This window comes from Danio rerio, chromosome 24 (genome assembly GCF_052040795.2).
Source record: "Danio rerio strain M-AB ecotype USA chromosome 24, GRCz13ab, whole genome shotgun sequence".
Taxonomy (NCBI): Eukaryota; Metazoa; Chordata; class Actinopteri; order Cypriniformes; family Danionidae; genus Danio; species Danio rerio.
In genome coordinates, this window is record NC_141044.1 from 14,864,709 (window position 1) to 14,886,318 (window position 21,610).

The 21,610-nt window shown below is 33.6% G+C and overlaps 1 protein-coding gene across 7 annotated transcripts in view; it reads left to right on the plus strand.

Annotated features, from left to right (window-relative positions):
- stau2 (staufen double-stranded RNA binding protein 2) overlaps positions 1 to 21,610 on the plus strand; it is a 223,198-nt gene that overhangs the window by 102,207 nt on the left and 99,381 nt on the right. For all 7 annotated transcript variants that reach the window (XR_015524346.1, XM_087308326.1, XM_087308327.1 and 4 more), the window contains 1 exon segment: positions 2,002 to 2,059. Coding sequence is in view for 6 of the 7 variants with exons in the window: in XM_087308326.1 (XP_087164452.1) it covers positions 2,002 to 2,059 (58 nt within the window). In the remaining variant the exon portion in view is untranslated.

A 21,610-nucleotide genomic window follows, 5' to 3' on the forward strand; every position in this document is an offset into this window, starting at 1 on the left:
TAACAGTCTACTTATAATGAAAATTAGTTGGCATATAGATGCAATGTAACTTAAATTCCACAGCGACACCATGGCTGATGTATTTCTTTAAGACAGGTTGCTACACAACTGAAAACGTGCTAGACATAAGACAAAGTTTCGTTGTGAATTGTAGTTTTTTAAAGTACTTTAAAGTTTTGTAACTGTCAAATGACATGATCTAGTGGGTTGTTTAAGGTCATCTTTAATGTGCATGTTTGTGATTTCAGGAGGCACGGTTTTGGGCGGCAGGGGAGGGATGGTGTTTTCAAAGATATGCTAATGGAGAGCATTTTCACAGATCACTTACTGCACTTTTAATACAAAATGCAATATGTCTTTAAATATAGCCAGTTAATTTACGTCATTTAACTATTCAAGTCATAACCAAGGCATTTTTCTCAATCGATAACACCTTTTAGATAAATTTTAAATATGCAAAAATGTATTTAATATAAATAATATATATATAATGCTTAACGAAACTTGTAAATAAGGATAAAAGGGAGAAAAAAACGATACATAATGTCAGAGAAGTACATAAATGGAAAAAAGTGTCTAATAAAATTATTTTAAAACAAAAAGAAAAGATAATTTGTTGTCACTTACTGTATATCTTAATCCTTTCTCATGCGTCATTAAATTAAATCACTTAAGTTTAAAAAATGGAGATCAAAGTGTCATGTATTTGGATCAAATAAAGAAATGTTGAAATCTTTGCTCTATTAATTAAGGCAATGGACTGTTCCAGTCAAACAATGTCTATAAAGAAGTATAACCATTGCTGAATTGACAGGAGATTAGGAGGGAACCAGGAACTGATGATTATTATTAAATTTTTTTTGTAGCTGTTAATCCTAAGTAAAAAGTTTGTTTTTGATTTAAAGTCAGGGTTACTGAAGATTCTTTATTCAATAGGAAAAGGCAAGATTCAGGATAAATAGTTTTTTCCAAAATTTGCGACAGGATGGTTAACCCAGAGACGTTTAACCAAAAGAGACGTTAGAAAAAAATTTGTAGATTGGGAGACATTCCGAGAAAGCACGAAAAAAGCTACCCATCACCCCAGTATTACATTTTACACAAACATATTTACATCATTTATGTCAATAAATGATTTAATAAATTTACAATGAAATAAAATGAAATATATTTTTTTATTTTGCTGTTAAAATATGAAAATTATTGTAATGATGACCACAATTTATTTATTATTTTTGATCATCCAAATACTAAAAAACTTAAATGTATCATGTTTCTCTTTTTACTGTAATTTTCTTTATTTTGTTTTTAATGAAATTTATTATTATTATTATTTATTATTATTATTATTATTATTATTATTATTTACTTTTTTCTTGCTTTGTTAAAAACTGTCCCAATAATTTTTTTATTAATCAGTTAGTTATATAATAATAATTTATAAAAAAAAAAGAAAATTATATATATATATATATATATATATATATATATATATATATATATATATATATATATACACAAAATAAAATTATTATAATTATTCTTGTCATTTATTTCATTATCAAAAACATTACGAAAATGATGACAGATTAAATAGTTGTTTTTATAATTGCCTTGAAATATTTTTGTCTTTTTTTTTATGAGCTGATTTTTCTACCACATTTAAGATACTTTTAGTATCTTAATTATCGCATTGTGTCAGCACATTCAGTATGAACAGCGTAGCAGGATATCAATGAGAGCGTATGTGGATGTATAGGTTTGCTTCTTCCTGTTTCGGTTCGCACAACCTTAATCTTTAAATCTCCCATCTACTTAGTCTTTGCAAGTTAGTGACGCTTATGCTGTGATGTCTCAATTTTGTCACGAATCACCCTTTCTAGTGCACAAAAAAAAGCGACTTGTCTGACATGCATGAAAAGGGGTTTGCTAAATCGGCCCTCTTTCTCTCCCTTTTCTCCATTTCTTCCCACTCCTCTATTATCTCAACATTGGCCACAGATGGACAACAAAGGCTGGAATGGACAAAGGGCTGCTTTTCCTGAAACAACGAGCAACAGTAAGTGTTTTTCTCTCTGTCTGTGTTCCCCAGTGTAGGTGATGCCGGGCCGTTTAATCTATCTGACTGATTAATAAGGAACTGAGTCTCGCTTCTATGCAGAGCCTCTGAATTCCTGCTATTCATGCAGACTTATGTGCTTTCCCAGGGGGTCTGTGAGACCACTGTATTACACACACACACACACATTAACCACCCAAACAGTTTTTTCAGGATACAACCAGGGTCTTCTAGACACGTTTGCAGAAGCATATCCATTTTCTTCAAGAATGGGGCTGATTTTTTTTTCTTTCTTTTTTTTTTGTGGTGTGCTCAGCTGGAGGATCTGTAGATCTCATTCAAGGCTGATGTGGTGAGAAATCTGGTCCTCCCTTTGAAATTGAAAATTATTGTCTGAAGCCAAAAAATTCTGCATGCAATTGACCTAAAACTAAAATAAAAAAGTTTTTTCGTAAAAAAAGTTCCTATTATGGGTTCACAGCTCTAATGATTCCTACTTGTCTTCCTTTGTGATGAGGAGTAGGCAGAATCTGATATGTTGTGGGGAAAAAAAAGAAGAATGTGTTTATCGCATACTGGATTCAAAACACCACTAACGCTGCTGTTAGTTGCGCTCTTTAGTTATGTTGTCTCTGTCAATCAAACGTTGATGGACGGGAATTGCTCAACTAGCTTGTTCCAATGAGGTGCACTACTTGCACTTAGCCTAAATAGACCGTCCAAAAAATCTGCACTTTTTCCCCCATTGTAAGGGCCCAAGTGCGCACAGGCCCCTGGTCCATGCCCATAATGCCCATTGGTTAATCCATCCTTCATTCAAGGCAACTGTGCCTAGTGTGTGCATGCCCTAAAATGTACAAAAAATGTACAGAAAAAGACGCTACTCCAGTCACAGCTTTTGTACCGGAGAATGTATGCATTTACAAGTGCCATTAATGTGATTAAGTAAATATTTAAATATTGTAATTTATCAGAATTGAATGAAAAACGTATTATTATCCTTTTTTAATTGCTTATGAAGTGTATTACATTGATACTTGATGAAGACCGATTTCTCACGATATAGAGCCAGGTTTCTACTAACTTTAATAGATGTGGGATGATGCAACTGACTGTTACTTGACTACAAACAAACATCGCACATCACTGTCTTTGTTTATGAGCTTTGAGAATACATTTCAGCATCCAAAACTCATTGGAATCACTGCCTTATGTAATCACTAGTCACTTTTGATGCGGTTAGGAGTTGTGTAATGAATAAAAATCATAGCATTCAATTCACACATATGATATTTGTAAACAAAATCATTTTGGACAGATGACGAAAACAGAGAGAATTGAGAACTACACAGGCTGTCTGTCATTTGAACATCTCTGTAAACAGCTTCGTGATTAGACTGACAGTGATCTAGTTTTGTTTTGCTTTAGTCTTGCCAGACTGAGTTGTTGTTTTTTTTGTTGTTTTTTTGTACAAGCAGACATTATTACACCTCAGCCTCTGGCATTATTCAGTTTTTCCATACCAGAACTGTGGAAATGTGTGGATCTGGAACTCGATCACACTTGGGTTGAGAATTATATTAAAGTGCATTATAGTGAATAGTATTTTTTTGTCATATTATGTCTCTTTATGAAAAGATAAGCATATTTTTTAAAATAAGTAATTTTTGTCCCCAGCATGTGCTTGTGAAATTTAAGTTAAAGTTATCCCGCAGATCATTTAATGTACCATTAGTCCATTCACACAACAAATTTCCCTCTATTTGGTTGTGAGCAAAAACAGAAGAAAAAAGTATTCTTGTGCATGTATCTTTAAATGCAAATGAGCTTCAGAGTTTCAGAATAAGGCAAAACATTTATGCACTAATTTTACAGAAAAAACAAAACAAGCTTATTCTCACAGAGTCTAGGTGACCAGTAGCAGATTAGAGCCTTCTAGACTGAACCAGGACATTTCTGAATGGTCAGTGTATTTATGCATGTAGTTGATTAAACTCCATTAGCATGTTCTGGCTTTTGCAAACAAAGTTAACACTATGGGCGCAAAACGCAGGGCGCAAACGCTTTCAGGGCATGTCAGAATGCATTTTTGCTAATTTAACGACGGGAAAATCCGCTTTGCGCCATGGCGGATGGTCTAAAAGGGTTGAGTTTATTTTCTTAATGAGTTATAGGTGTGTTTTGATAATAAACCAATTAGAGCCTCATCTCCCATTCCCTTTAAGAGCCAGCTGCGTCACGCCATAAGCGCATTTTGACGTAAAGTAAGTTCACTTTCGCTTTTGCTCTCGTGGATAGGGAAACCTTTACGCATAGACATCAATTAGCCTATAAATAATTAATTTCGTTTGTTAAGCGCAAAGATTCAAAATAGTTTCAAAACTATTTCTAAATTCAGTTCTAATTTCTAGCAAACGATTAAATGAACAATAATACCCAAGTGTGGTCAAAATACTGAGTTATTTCCAAATACACCTGCCATGCCCCATATGGTCTAAAATTTGACAGATGGACAAATCTAAGCTTGTTTTAATAAAACAAATATAAATATGGATATAATAAATAATACTGCTAATAATAATAGCATTATACAAAAGCAAATTGAATGAACTGAAAAAGCCTCCCGAGATGAAGAAAGTTAGGCAGTGGTTTTCAAATCTTCATGTAGGCTAGAAATTAATATGTTTTGTAATATTTTAATCATTTATATTTATATCCTGTATATATATATATATATATATATATATATATATATATATATATATATATATATATATATCTGTACAGCAGTCATTCTATTTCAGACAAAATCTCTTCAAAGTGTTTCATATTCAACTCAAATCAAACACAGCGCCGCATGAATCGTTCGCTTGAGTCTAAAAAAAAAACTGTGATCCGGCCTGCTGAAATCATGTCATGCGCACACAAAGTTAATCTCCTGCAAACACATTGATGTCACATTCGCCGCGCACACTCAAGCGAACTAGCGGACACGTCGAGTATTAACCAGGCTTAAGAAATGGGACACCACTACAACACCTGCACATGTGATCGTATATCATTGCAAAATGAGATCGACGATGGCGCCTGCCGTAGTTATTCCAGTTGCATTGTTTTTTTTTTGTTTTTTTTTTATACTTATCTACAGGAAATCTCGGAAGGCAATGATATCATGTTATAACGATTTAATGTGGCAATAAGATCGTAACTGTATTGTGCATTTACACTGTGGCCGTATTCATCTATCAATCAGAAGGCTCTCTTTCACTGATGGCTGACACTGATTTTACATGCTGTATTAGCCAGACTCTTACCGAAGTTACATGAAACAAACTAGCCAGACAGACTTCTTACTGATGGCCTACCGAAAGGTCAAATCATTGTCTTGTTGTGTACTGGCCTTTTTTAACACAGCATGTTAACTAGCACATTCAGAAAATAAATTTAGAAACATTTTCGAAATGTGAAGTGACCCATTTGTTATAAAGGTAAAGCACGAAATGCTGATATTGACTCATTCATCAGAAACGTCATAAAAAAGGGTTTTCTCACACTGTTCATAGCACAGTGATCCTGTCATGTTCATACTCACAATATTTAAAAATAATTGTTGCATGTATAAACAGTAGCCAGTATTCAAAGCGGATCATCACCTTTCATCAAAGTTGTCCTAAACCTATTGAACAAAACCCATTCTAGTCCTAGGAGTAGTCTGAGAAACATTTTTCATTAACTTTGAATGTTGACTACTGTACATATATTACATACATTTTTATATCTTTAAAAATTCAACATTAACTTGTAATTTAAATTTAAAAAAAGTTCAAACAAAGGAGAAGAGAGTCGTTTTCTGCTGCAGTTAGACATGTTGGATAAATAAAAGTGATTAAACATAGATAACGCATATTGTATTGTTTTTGATAATTTTGACCAATTCATACTCAGTTTTTTCCATAGGTGTGTGAAAGTGAAATTTGTGGCGTTAATGGGCTTGCCTTGACTGTCCATCCAAAATCAATCAAGGAAATAAAAGATTTAAGGTTGTTCAAAAAAGCTATCAAAAGATGGTTGTTTGATGAGGATAATTAGTTTGCATGGTGGACGAGGATCTTTTAAATTATATGTTACTTGAGTGTGAACAGGTTTGCGGCTGGAAGGCCATTGGCTGTGTGGAACATGTGCTGGATAGGTTAACTGTTCGTAACATGAGCACATGTATGTGTAGTCATACCTCATTTTGTTACCACAAAAAAAAAAAAAAGGCCGTCTGAGAGGAAAAGCTCTGCTCAACGTCCCATACTCGATGTATCGTAAAGATATCATGCTGTACCCACATTTTGCCCCTTACTGTCCAGCAATCAGAACTACAGCTGTCACTCAAAATACCAGTTCTAAAAACATGGGAAACTGTGTTGTTTTGAGAGCAAAGGTATGGTTATACCATTCTAATATCAGTACAAAATCAACAAGATCAGAATGGTGTGTTTTTCTTCATACTTGTAGAAAAGGTTGGGGTTGGGCTGACCTTTTTCGGGTTTTCTGTGCTGGTTGATGCACTAAAAAAAGAAAGCTCTGTCAAATGCTAAAACGGGCCTTGCAGCAGGCTTCATATGCATCAGCTTGCAGGAACAGTAATGTGGAGTGATATGACTATATACACAACATCCTGCTGTGAATCTGCAGTGACCGCATTGTATAATGAAGACTGCAGTTTAGTTGCTTACTTGACTTGAAGCAATGTTTGACAACTGTTTTGGATGAATCTATGAAAACAACAGCTTCTCTGAATCATCTCTAAATCAGGTCAGTCGTGGTCAGATGTTGGCGTGGACTTGACCCAACTATGCAGTGACATTCCTGGAAGTTGCACACACTGACGAAAGCTCCTGGCCGACTTTATTGTTATACTTCGGGCAAGCATCCCTGGAGTTCTCTGCAGTTAATTCAAGCTGAAGAGTTTATTGCACTGCATCCAAAATATGTTTTGTATATAATTGAAGCTTTTAAAGTGGTATGTTTTTTAAAATATTTATAAATATTAAATATACCTTTAGAATTTTTTTTTTTTTTGATATATAAGCCACTTTTTTGTGGTTCCACACAGTTCTGCTTGCTTAAATTCAGTTTTGCTTGGCTTGGTTTGCATTTCCACTGCAATCTCTCTTCTAGTAAGTTGGATTATTGTTGTAGTTGCGGCAGTCTTTTTTTTTTCATTCTGGTTTGTCTCATCCAGCTGCATTCCATCCTCTGCTGCCAACAAGAGGAACATATGGACCTCTTCCACCACAAGGCTGCCATTTGAGGTGGCTTTATCTTACGACTATTTAATTGTACAGGGTTTGATCAGTGATCAGCAGTAAGTATATGTCACATTTTGGTAATGATACGGCTCATTTGGAAAACAAAAAAAGTGCTAGATACTTAGTATGCTAGGTTTGGAAAGCCCCCAAAATTAGCTGTAGCAAACAGAACTACACCCTACCATGCTATGGAAAAGTGCTGTGGTGTTGAGAATCTCTTCTTATGATTGTAGTTTTTGCATATTGTAAATAAAGCAATATTCTGGGTTAAGTTCAAGATGTTCAAGAAGCTCAAACAAGGATAATTAGTTGGGGATGCACCGATATGAATTTCTTGGCCGATACCGATAACCGATAATTCTTCAGACTTGGAGGCCGATAGCCGATATGTATAGACCGATAATAATAGATATTTTAAATTGTTATATTTTTATACAGCAAACTTCATAAAAGATTGAACTGCTCTTATGAACTGATTAGTCTATACTCAAAGCAAAATAGCTATGATTTCGAAATTAAAAAGATGATTATAGACCTATATTCACCATTTCACATAAATCTGCATGCAAAAAATTATTTCCTTTTCTTTATAGCAAATGAACATGCACATTGATTGTTGCATAAAAATAATAGTTTTAATAACAAAATGATATTTAATTAACAAGCAAGTTAAATATATTTAAATAGGATAAAAATTAAAGAGCTAAGGACTGAAACCAGCTCAAATGGTCATGAATAAAATGTGTTACAGTGATGTACACATGTAAAAATATGTCATGTTCGAAAAAAGTTTTTTAGAGGTGTTTTGACAGTTTAGAGCCATCGTACAAGCAAACTAGCTAAAGCTAAATACAGATAATACATTTTAGTACGTTTAGAAAATGCGGCACAGATTCATCCTATTTGGCGTTTTGACATGTCACATGTAGGAGCTGCTTGTCAATCAGACATCGCTTCTGCGCTCGTTCTTGCCGTCAATCGTAGGAAAATGATCGATAAAAAAGTTTATGATAAACCGCTGAGAGTTTCACTCGACTGTAGAGGCAGAGTTGCCATCATAGTCAGATACAAAACCTGCATTTAACTGACTTAATGACAAACACAGAGCAGAATATAAAGACAGAATGAGCGGCTAGTTAAGAGCCCCTTGGGCTGGACTCACCTCTCCCCCGTGCTACAGTGTGTGTGTGTGTGTTTGTGTGCGGTGACAGCTCTCACGCGAGCTCGTTATAGTCAATATGAATATTTCAATCAAACTGGATACTATCTTACATCAACAACACATGACAAGCAACGCGTTGATAATAACAAATAATAAGATTACAAACAACCTTTATGTTTACACGTGTTGTAAAATGTGCGGGTCCTTCAATGGGACTGGGCTGCAGTTTGGGGTGTGAGTAAAGCGGAGGGAGAGGGAGAGAGAAAAGAGGAGTGATTTTTTCTCAATGAGACCATTTTCTGTGATGTTCCCTCTTTGGTGACTTACTTGTTGTACCACACGGAAAGTAAAAAATATTTTGGACCAAGTTACACGTGTCCTCTTTCATTCACCAGCTGCAACTAAAAGAGTTCACCCTGAAACTAACATTATTCAGCCCTGCAGTAATAATTAAATCTCCCAACAAAGAAACAGAGCAGGAAAGGTTTCCACATGTAATATTTTTCCTGAGGCAATTTAAAGCAAAATACAAAATGACACTCAATCAAAAATATCTACAACGACAAGGAACGTGGTTACTTACTGAGTTATTAATGCACAACAAGCCACGGGAAGAAAGGATGGACTTTGAGGGAATAATCAGTGTGAGGAGCGATCCATTATAGTGCACTGGACAAGTCTGAACAAGTTCCGCCCACGCGTGTGCGAGGCAGGCAGGTCTGTACAATTACGTAATTTATCGGCTTAAATTTATCGGCCTAATTATGACATCGGATCGATAACGATAATCTTAAAAATAGCATTTATCAGCCAATAACGATATGGGCGCTGATATATCGTGCATCCCTAAATTTAGTAGTTTTTGTTAAACAAAATAATGGTTTTATAAATAAAAGTAAAGTACTTCATAAAATAAAGTGGAAACTTTTTAATATTGAGAATTTAAGTTAAGTAGCAGTATATTTTTATGTTAATGATAACAAACTAATAACATTAAGATGTTAGAACAGTTAATATTATTAAAAAAAAATGACAGTTTATTTATAACTTCAATTTTGTACCTGCTCATGTTCTTGTATAGAGTGCATACATGTGTATATATATGTATATATATATATATATATATATATATATATATATATATATATATATATATATATATATATATTTATTGTTTATTAACAGATGCTTATTATTGCAGTTTTTGTTCAATATAGAGAGAATACAGTAAAATCATATGCTGTAATCTCACTATATTGAACAAAAATTCCAATAAAAAATATTGCAAACTCTAAATCCTTACCCTCATCCAGGTAGACTTATTCTATAATGACAGAAATTAAAACATTGCTGTGAAAAACAAGAATAATGGTAAACCAAATAGAGGAAAAGTAAAAAAAAAAGTCCAAATAAATAACTTTACCATCATGAGATACATAAAGTATATAGAAACAGAAAATCTGTACATTAGAAGGTAGAAACAAAAGATTGGACTGTATCAAAAGTTGTAATTCAAGACTCCAGTTCCCTACAAATAATGTCTAGCAAAAAAAAGGCCCCATTAGCTTTTTTCCATCCACATATTTTATGTGCATTTTGGATATGCACACAAGAAATGGTTGATGGAAACACCATGACGTGCATACATTTTAAAAATGTGCAGAAAAAAAACGTGCATAACTGAGTTGGATAAACTTTGATAAGAAAAGATGCGCATAAACTATGATGAAAACACTTTTACTGAACAAACTCCAGTATACGCATAAAAAAGTCATGTGATTTTGTTATAAGAGATCATGTGATGATAAAAAAAAATGTGTGAATGGACAAACCAGCAGGTTGAGCATCTAAAATGTTGTTTTGGTCATTCGTAAACACCTTAACCATTTCAGTATCAGTGTTGTTATATTTTTGATTAACTCCAGAATTGTCAAGAGCATCTGTGATCAACGTCTCATGTCTTCAAACACCACCACACTCTATTGTATGCCAGCATTGTTTTTTGAGGTGCAAGTCATTTATTAAATTAAAAAAAAAGATACATGCAGCTTCTCCTACCACAGTAACTTCCATTTTTACTTTTAATATTTGCTGCCAGTTTATCGAAAAGTGATGATTTTGTTCTCTTTGACTCGTTAGATGGAAACACTGCTTTATTCGCACATATCTTTTACACCATATTCCAGTTTTGTGCATAAATTCAATTTTTGGATGGAACCATAGCTACTGACGTCTACTCATTGTAAAAAGAGGAATCCAGCGGCAGACCAACATTTTCTTAGCAGCTGTGAAGGCGTCTAAGAGTAAGTTCTTTTGTTGCAGTGAGAGTGACAAGTTAGAAGAATCATTTAGGAAAAAGCATACTGGAGTCGGTTCTACATCTTTTCCTAAAAAGAATCAGATGTCACGAGCCAGCTGAGACAAAAAAAAAAAGAAGTGATTTATTTATTTGCTTGATGGGATAATGAAAGTATACATTTTACCATCAAATTTATAGATTTTTTGAAAATTTTGATTTTAAATCAATAGGTTTTACACATTTACACTGGAGTTACACCTGTTAATTAACCGGTGCATTAGAATGTGTCCCATTTAAAAATAACAAGTTTAATGTCTCATGTAGCAAATCCAAAGATTGTTGTGTCTTTGAAGCATACTCTTACAGTTGTACTGACGCAGCTGTACAGATTCCAGCAGTTATGAATTACATATTGATTTTACTGTCTCTTATTACAAACATTTTAAAGATGATGTAAACGTGTAAAACACATTCTTGAGCTGATCACAGAGAGTTATAACAGATCTTTAATTTCCACTATCTTTGCATTTCCTCTTCGTAAACATTTCTTTGCATCATACGTAGGTGCCCTTTAAGTATCAACTGCCACTGATATAAAATAATTTTGAATAAAACTGTTAAAAAACTGTTCAAAACAAAGTTTGTTGAGTTCATTTCAGCTAAAAATTCTTGTAAAAAAAAATGTTTGCTTTCGCTTGTAAAAGATCTTCAAACTATATTGGCTAGTGAAGATTACACAATAAATAGGTGTTTTTTTTCTGGTAGTAACTTTTCATTCAGCAGTGAGTATGCACCACATTTTAGCAAGGATACAGCTTGTTTGGAAAACTAAAAAAGCACCAGATACTAGGTATGCTAGGTTTGGAAAAGCTTCCAAAGTTAGCTTTTGCAAACCTAACAACACTATACCATGTTTTGGAAAAGTGCTGCAATGTTGAAAATCTCTCCTTATCATATTAGTTTTTGCATGAAGTGATTTATCTATTTGCTTGATTGGTTAATGAAATACATTTTGCTATGATTAAAAAAAAAAAAAATTAAATCACTAGGTTTTACAAGTTTACATTGGAGTTATACCTGTAATTTAACTGGTGCATTAAATGTGTCCCATTTATTCTACATTTGAAAAGAAATGACTTAAAGCTTTTTTTAAAACACAGATGTTTTTAATTATTTTACCAAGACACTCTTTTAAAATGTCACTTAGTGTAGCAAAGTGTAACGTAAATCCTCCTCAGGCATACTTCTAACAAGAATTATTCGATGACAATTTAAATGATTTTAAGGATCACAGTGCAGCCTTAAAGTCATACATTTCTCAATTTATGTTTGCACACGTTGTCACTATCCTATAAATTACTAGCTTTTTTGCCCAATATATAATTAAACCTTGAACATAGGTTGAACCCAGAATATCATTTAAGCTTCTGTTTTTGTTCATGTCTGTTTTGGGATTTGAATTGTTCTTCTAAAGATGCACAAATGCTGCTTCTTAACCAGTATGCATTTGAAAAAGGGTCATTATCCATCTCTTTTTCATCTCTCTTTTTATCTTTTGGCCTTTGCTCTGTTTTGGAGAGGATCCGTTCTCCAGCTCAGCTTTGTCCCACTGCTGTTGTTTGTCTCCATCGATCTCCTAATTGACTTCACAGACTTTCTCAGCCGGAGTCTTTAATGTCAGGATAATGCTTGTTAATTTACGGTTCCTGAGATCTGCCAGCGAGAGAATCGACGTCTCTAAGGGGTGTAAACTCAATTCGGAGCAGATGTACGTGTCAGTGACCTGCAAAGTTTTTCCTTTCCACCCTTGTGAACACAGAACCAGGTTGTCTGAAGCAGATTTATGGCACCTTGTCCATCGCTGCTAAATGTGTGATTTATCACAACTGCATTTTGATTATGCAAGAGTAATGATTTTGATCCTCTGCTCTGCATTCTTGGGTGTTTCTTCAACTATGCACATTTTTGGCCATGTGGACTTTGTGAAAACAATTTTTGCTTTCTTATAATTTGTTAAGCACTGTGTACACAAGCAGTACATGAGAATTCTGCCAATTTTTTATGGTTTTCTAAATATGTTGTTCATTTCTACACTGTCACAATTTTATTTTATTTATTTATTTTTTGTTTAACAAAAATTATTTGAGTAGTTAGATGTTTGAGCTTGCTAGAAAATTGTAAGTAAAAAATATAATCTTATTTATTTATTTATTTATTTATTTGACCACATCTCAAATAATAGAAGTGATGGAAGTAGCATCTTAAATGTTTTGCCAATTTTTTGCCCACCATTCCATGCACTTTAAATACAATTAAATGATAATTGCATCCTTTTTAAAGGCATCATTGGACAGCTTTACATGTTGAAAATGTTTACTGTAGAATAATCTTCTTACTAGAGATACTTGCCTTGATTTATTTTTTAAATAACATGTTAGCATCATGCACATTTTTTTGTTTGCTAGACAAGAGCACAAATGTTTAATAGGTTTGGTTTTTAAGTTATTTTTTTAATCATTTTGACACATTATGGTTTGTTTATTTATATTTAGATAATTTTTTACTAGATTTTCATATATTTAAATTCCCATGTTATTGCACAAGAGAACAAATATAGATTTAAGGACTTTTAATTAAAAAGTAAAACTGCCTATAGCTTTAAAATATTTCAAGTTAAAAGGCTCATATTTTACCCCTTTAACAAGATGTAAAATATGTTTTTGGCATCTCCAGAATGTGTCTAAAGTTTCAGCTCCAAATTCATATCAGATCATTTTCTTTCCCTGCTGTATATGTGATTTTGGGGTTAGATGTTTTATGATGGATTTGCAGTGTTAGTTTATTCAGGCTTTTCTGCAACGATGAGTCACGCACAAATGCCTTTATAAAGTTTTCAGCGTGCACAAGCACACGCACGCAAACACGCACACACGTTTAACTTTGAACTGCTTTTGTGTGTCTACTTGCAGCAAATGTGACAGGATACCAGTTAATTGTATTGTACATTGATGTATGGATAATCATACTAGAGTACAAAATAAACCAGATTTAGCGTCCCCAATCTGGGACTCCTGTTGTGTGTTTCAAGCATACTAGTACAATTTTGCTGATGCATCTTAGCAGGTTCGAGTAGTTATGAATTGCAAATCAATTTTACTGGCTTTTATTACAAACATGCACTATTTTAAAGATTTTGTAAAACTCATTCTTGAGGTATAGCTGATCACAGATAGTTGAAAAAGATCTTTCAATCCCCGTTTCTTTTCAAATCCTGTTCTGTGAACTTTTGCTGTGTGATATGGGCTAAATAAACCTATCACAATTTACTTGAACAGTATTGCGATTTCGATTTTAATCACGATTTTTACGCAGACAGACTGAATCTGCTTTTACAGTGTCAATCTTAAATCTATTTCAAAAGAAAAATAATTAGATCTTTATCAAAGTTCTAAAACATCTACTAAACAGACTGAAAATAAAATAAATATCACCTTGTAAAGCTGTAATAAATTGTCTCTTAAAAGACCTTTGGCACAACAAATGTTTGTCAAACTCAATTAGAAGTATTTGTGTGTGTGCACAGATTTGTTTTGCTATGTATAGATCATAGACCTTCAGAACGTCACACGACGAGTCATCTAAAAAGAACTGACCAATCAGCTTCATACTTTGTATGGAATATACAGATTTCGCTTACCTGAGGCAAACACAAGACACCCAAACACCCTGTTCTTTTTTAATTCTGTTCATACATAAAACTTGTATCGGAACTGCAGCAATGTTTTGTTAGTTTGTCATCTTCTGATAAAACGGTTGATGATGGGTCACAAAGCAATGACAAAGGTGCGACCACAATGCATGTTGAAAATGCTAAAGGAAGCGATACTATTTTAATTAATTGCACAGCTCTATTGTGAGCAAATCTTTAAACATTTCTTTGCATCAAAGTTGCCCTTTAAGTATAAACTGGCACAGATATAAATCATTTTGAACAAAATAGTGGAGATACAATAGATAGGTGAAATCTCCACTCTCCTTTGAAAGGGGATATGAAGCAGCAGTTTGTTTGAATTTAAAGGTTCACAAAAGTTGCATTTAATTACCCATTTTAAAGTTGGTCTTTTTTGAGCTGAATCGTCATAGACGGACATTAGTTGCGTTTCCTCTTTTTTTTTTTTGAGCATTTTAGAATTTCACATAAAATGAATGAAAATGTACATGCTTTTTGAAAATGCACATTAAATACGTTTGAGCACAATGGAATAAGATAAACTTTTTATCGAATGAGAAAAAACTGCATAAACTAGGGCTGTGCAATATTGTTTTAGCATCGATATGGCAATGTGCGCATTCGCAATAGTAACATCGCAGTATGTGCAATATGGAGTTAGGATTATTATTGTTGTTGATCTGCAGTGAAGAATGTACTGTGTTTACATTTTACATTGCATTTGATTATTCAATGATAGGGGCAAGACAAAATATTAATATGCATGTGTTGGCACTCCTCATAATGGTGGATCGAATATATACCAATGTTGCAATTCATGTAAATATAAGTGCTGTTAAGGGGGTGGTCCACTACGATATTATATTTTAAACTGTAGTTGATGTGTAATGTAACATCAACTGTGAACATAACATCTCTGAATGTAAGACGCTCAAAGATCAAGGCAAAGGCAGACATTGGCTTTTACAGAGTTAGTTTAGCAAAGCCTACAGCAAACAAGTACTTCCAGGTTAATGTCATAAATCCTTCAGGTTACAAGCATACACTCTTCGCAGTGAAGGGACGTGGCCAGATACGCTGTAATGTTATAACACAGACGCTTCCTGGTGACATGTATCCGATACGCAAATCAAAGCACATTATCTTAGCTGACCAATCAGAGCCTTTTGAGGGCGGGCTTTTGGAGGAACTAGGAAATATGATTGTTGTTTTCATGTTACCTGTGTAGCAGTATTTAATAAAAGTAAGATATATATGAAAAACGATGTTTTTTACAAATACATCTTATAAAAGAAGCATTTTTTTTCTTCTTCATTTACAAATATCATGATTTTATCTTTATTTATTCTTGCTACTTTGATTCACTCCTCTACAAGATTATTCAAATCAATCAAAGTTAATGATTTTATTACAAATAGAGCTATTCAAGTTATCTGCTAATATTGTATTCATGTTGCAATATAAATCACAGCAAAATAAAATATCGTGGACAAACCACACTGCAAGCATCTGAAATGTTCTTTTAGCCATTCTTTAATCCTTTTGCCAAAGTCCATCATCAAAGTGGTTTAGTATTATTACCTCCCAGAGCTATCTTGACCGGCTGCACTTCCAAAGAGCACACGGCACATATTTACCCTACATAATCATCTAATAGTCACACAGAGCTAAATTGCAAGGGTTGGATGCTTGTCAAAAGGGTAATGGTACAAGATGACAGACTCAGAAACAAAAAGGGAATTTAGTCAAGATTGCACATTGAGTCATGGCCGGCACCGCCATATGGTCTCAGGGCTCATGTAATAGGGTGTATTTAGAGAAGCAATGAATCCATTTTTTTCACTTGTACCGTGCACCTGAATGTTTTAGCTTTAATCCTGTGATTCATTCTTCTGAATGTACAAACCCATGGCATATGTGTTATAAATTGTGTGTGGTGTAATGAACGGATAAAGGAAATGAGGCGGGAAGGACGGATTAAGGGACGTACGGGAGGTCTTCTGTCCAAGAAAAGCAACACATCTTCTTAATTGAGTTTTTTTTATTCCCACACAGCCATTAGAATTCCCCAAAACACCAGAACTCATTTTATATAAGCATTTCAACAGCTTTTTGTCTGCAAAGTGGTCATAATTTAATAGTTCTCCATGTTGCTGGTTTTTCTGTGTGTGCATGTGAGAGTGTCTGTTTGTGTATTAAAAAAAAAAAAAGTGCAGGATTCCACGAAAACTGAATGTATGAGTAAGGCAGCGGTGTGTGTGTGTGCACGCGAATATGAATATGTCAGTGTGTTAGTGTTTAGTGTCTTGGAGCATTGCTTCATCGTGTTGATTTACAGTTGGGCCTTGTGTGTTATCTGTTTTAAATCACAGCTTGGGCCATGAGCTGGCCAATCTCCAGCCCACCATTCTCAAATTCAGCCCATTATACTGGGTGGAACCTGTTGGAACGAGGGAAAGAGAGAGAGAAGGCAGAGAAATGAGGGTGCAGATGGGATGGTGGTATTGTTTTTATCTCAGCGCTTTTTTTTTTCTTTTTGTGCTTTTTGTTGTCATTCTCAATTGATGTCATTCTGGCTCACACCTTTCGTTTTATACCAGTAAAAGGGCTCATTCACATAAAAAGTGTCTTTGCATTGAAAAAGAAAGACGCGGCAGTAAGGATTTTTTTTGTTTTTGTGCATTGTAGAGCAGTGGTTCCCAAAGTGGGGATTGTGGGACAATGACAAGCGATCACTTGGTGATTTTCAAAAGTCAAATACATTTTATTAAACTGTTAGAATTACCATATTTTATCCATAACCCACAGAAGATAAAAAATAGTAGTTCTTAATAGTAAAAAGAAACAACATTCAAACAAAAAGCCATCAGCCTATACATTTTTTTCATAGTATTGGTGTGTTTATGTTAGATTAGCAACACTGCAATAGCGTCAGCTGCAGCAGATTGATTTTACAACACCAGGTTAACCTTTTTGACATCTTTATGGCAATCAAATACATTAAAAATAAATACAGGCCACAACTGAATATTGAGAATGATAATTGATTGGGAGTCTCCAAAATTAAACAAAGATTTAAATTGACCAGTTTGTTTTTTTGTACTGTCAATATGTTCTTGTTTATATAAGCCTATTGTTGTGTGGGCAGCGTTTGTATATTTACAACACCTCAAGGAATTTGAGAGTTGCGAGTCACTGGCATTTTATTTTAGGAGTCGCCGATTAAAAAGTTTGGGAACCTGTGATGTAGAGCATGAGAGAGAATATGAATATATATTATGTCGAGTTAAGTTCCAGCATGTTTTCGAACACACTCAGGAGCGCACAATGTAAACCAAAGCAAATCATCACAGAAAAATCAGACTGTTTTATAGTTATACTTTTTGAAATGCATCCTAATGACTCGATTTAAAATGTGCTTATGTGTAGATATTTTTATAAATGCTCTTTGTATGTCTGATAAGCTGATAATACCCATTCCATGATGTTCTGTCCACAGGGTAAAGTGTAACTAGAGAAACTGAGCAATAGTGCTGAGTGATAAAATCGGTGTCAGTATTTATTAACCGAACATTGTCAATAACGATAAAATAAAAGTTTGCTATGTAGTTTCGGAATGAAGCGCTATAGTTTTTTTAAATGTGGCTGCCGAGCGCACACCTTGAAAGGCATGGCAATAAGCTTAGGGTGTAAATTTATCATTTCAATAGAGGTGCGCAACTTGTGCGATGCGCACATGGGAGCGACGCTCACATGGTGTGCAAGTGGCGGATATGACGCATGCAATTTCCAGGTACTCCTATTCGAAAAACATTAGAACTTTTTTAAATGCCATGAGCGCATTACGATTCATGCAAGTAGAACTAACCAATCTGCTTCATACTTTGTATGGAATATACACTGTTCAGTTATAACAGCAGACTAATTACCTTAGAAAAACACAGTGCGCACAGACACTGCATCGCATTTTACTTTTCTTCATAAACTTGTATCGGAGCTGTAGCAATGGTTTTGAATTTGTCATTCTCTGAGAAAACGGTTAATGGTCCCCTAGTTATGAGAGATGCCATGGAGTGCGATTACAAAGTGCATTCAAAATGTTGAAGGAAACCATGTGCAAATGAGTGCCGAATAGCAGCACTAGGAAGATTATAAATAAAAAAAGGATGTAAGGATGTCACCAGTGTCGTTTTGGTTTTTTTTCTTGTGCATCCAGCCACTAGCTCCCCATCTGAAAGCTTTTTTTAGCATAGGTGTTAATGCAGTCATTAAACTTCACAATTTGTAATATTGCAGTAAGTGTTTGAATAATGAAGTGTTAATGAATTAGTTTTTTTTGCCTATAGCTCAGATTTGATTATCATTATTTGTTTTGTTTACAGAGTTTGAGCTTTACTGTGTCATTATTGACACCATACAGATGTTGATCTAACTTTACCATTGCACAAACTTTGTAACATTTTATTTATCAAGTTTAAGAGTCTCTTTAACACTTGTTTGTTTTATTATAAAGAGATCAGATATTTTGTTTAAATATTATATACTTAATATATTTTTTGACTAATAAATATATTTGCCTTAGTAATGTTTTAAATAAAAAAAATGGTTAAATAAATAAATCCTTATATTCCTAAATGTACTGTTAAAAATATTCAATAATTATCAACACCGAATGATATGAAAAATGATATCATGATAATTTTTTTGCAATATCACTCAGCCCAAGTGAACACAATGCAGTGTCGGTTGATTAAATAAATGTTTATTGCAAATCATGTATACATTATACAACAACCCTATAGAAATCAATGGGAATCAGGTTCTTGTTTACCAAATGTTTACCAATACTGTAATAACAAATTCCCATTAGATATCCAGAGACAGCCACTGAGCGCCTGCAAACAGAAACTTGGATTCCACTTTATATTAGGTGACCTTAACTATAAACTTGTATCAAAAAATGAATGTAATATACTTACTGTATTCATAATGCATTGCAGAACACTTTTAGGAACAGGTTTGCTGGTATTGGTAGGTTTAAAGTTGGGTTAAGATGTAAGCAATGGCAACAAATGCAATAAAATGTAATTAAATGCAATAAAATGTAATTAAATGAGATTAAAATGAAATTACATGCAGGTATTTAAACCATTGTTAGTACAATAACAAACATGTATTTACTCTATACGTACATTGTAACAAATGATTAATTTCAGTGCCAGTACATATTAGTTAAGGCCACCTAATATAAAGTGCATCTTTGCCAGTCAACCTTGTTGAAATGGCCGACAGGAACTCCAAACTGCTGGTTTTGATTTACATTCTCGCTTCATGAATTAAAGGGCTGCGTCAACAGCACACTGCAGCACTTAGAGGAACTGCCTATTTACATTTCTCACAATTTTCTGCGATAATATTTACCAGTTTTATGGCCTGAACACTAAGTTAAATCAGTCTTTGCTTGTTCTGGGTTGTCAAAATTTGTGGAGAACAGCCAGCTGCTTTTTGAGGCTTTGTTTAGGACAGCGTATGCAGACAGGAAGCAGAATCTGTGCACAGATGAAGACATCTGCTGCAGCTGTTTTGTCTGTCACTTTTATTTATTTAGTTATTTATTTATTGTCTAAACCTGAACTTATCTTGACAAACTGTGTATTGTTTGCATATATCATTTTAAGTATCAACTCAATTTGGGGAGGCTGTTAAAAGATTTGGCTGTATCTCGTGTATACTGTTAGATGGCAAAGTCCAAGTGTAAGAGATGTACATGTTGTTGGGGAAAAACGTTTTATAATCTACTATTAGGTTAAAAACTATAAGCTGGACCACTAACTTAAAGTAGAAAGTTAATCAAATGATTAGTTATGTATTTGACTAACATTTTATTTATCTATAAGGTCTGGTATGTTTCTTCCAAATTAAAAATAAAATATGCTATGATGTTCTTTTAAAAATTGCAATTGGGACATCATGATAGCTCAGTGGTTAGCACTGTCACTTAACCGCAAGAAGATCACTGGTTTGAGGCCCGGCTGGGCCAGTGTGCATTTCTGTGTTTAGTTTGCATGTTCTCAAAACATATGCTGGAATATTTGGAGGTTTATGGACCCTTTCACAATCCTTTTATGACACGTTTACTGGTCATCGCAAACTTAAATCCTTGAAGGTTTTTAATAATAGGATCTTTTTTGAAAACGTGTGAACATTTATATGTATTTATGTATGCATTGTATCATCTTTGCTTCCAATGACAAAAAATGAATAGCCGCTTGTGTGCGGCATTTCTAATGCAGCATCTATGGGACAGGACAGTATATTTGACATTATTCTCTCCTCTGGCTGCCGACATCAGTCTCACACATTTTTTTTTTCCATTTTCTGAATATTTTGATAACACCATAATTTATTCTTTTATTATTTGAGCAAACATAGTTGTAAAAAAATTTTTTTGTTGTGCTCTCCTATTCATTATGCTCTAAGTTTTCCCAACTATGATGACTTTCGCTACTGAGGAACCTGGAAATGTGAAAAGGGTCTATTCCGCTGACCTCTAAAATAGAGACTAAGCCAAGGGAGAATGAATGAATGAATGAAAATTACAATTGGTCAAAATAACACATTCAACAAATCAGAGTTATTCTACAAGATGTTTGTTCCAGTATTTTATTTTAGTTTATTTTTAGTGTATAATTTATTATTTTAATTATTTCTTTGTTAGTATTTAGTATTTAATTGATTTCATTTTTATTAAAATGTTTAGATGTACACATCATCATAATACAATAAAAAACTAGCAATTTTTTTACTATAAATAATTCAGATTTTATATATTTGTTTCATATTTTATATCTAATAACAATATATATATATATATATATATATATATATATATATATATATATATATATATATATATATATATATATATATATATATATATATGTGTGTGTTTTTTATTGTATTGCTATTATTGAAAACCATGTTCCATTTTCTGTTTCTTTGATGAATTAAATAAATTAAATAAGAATATATAATAAATAGAATAAGAATTTTTATAAAT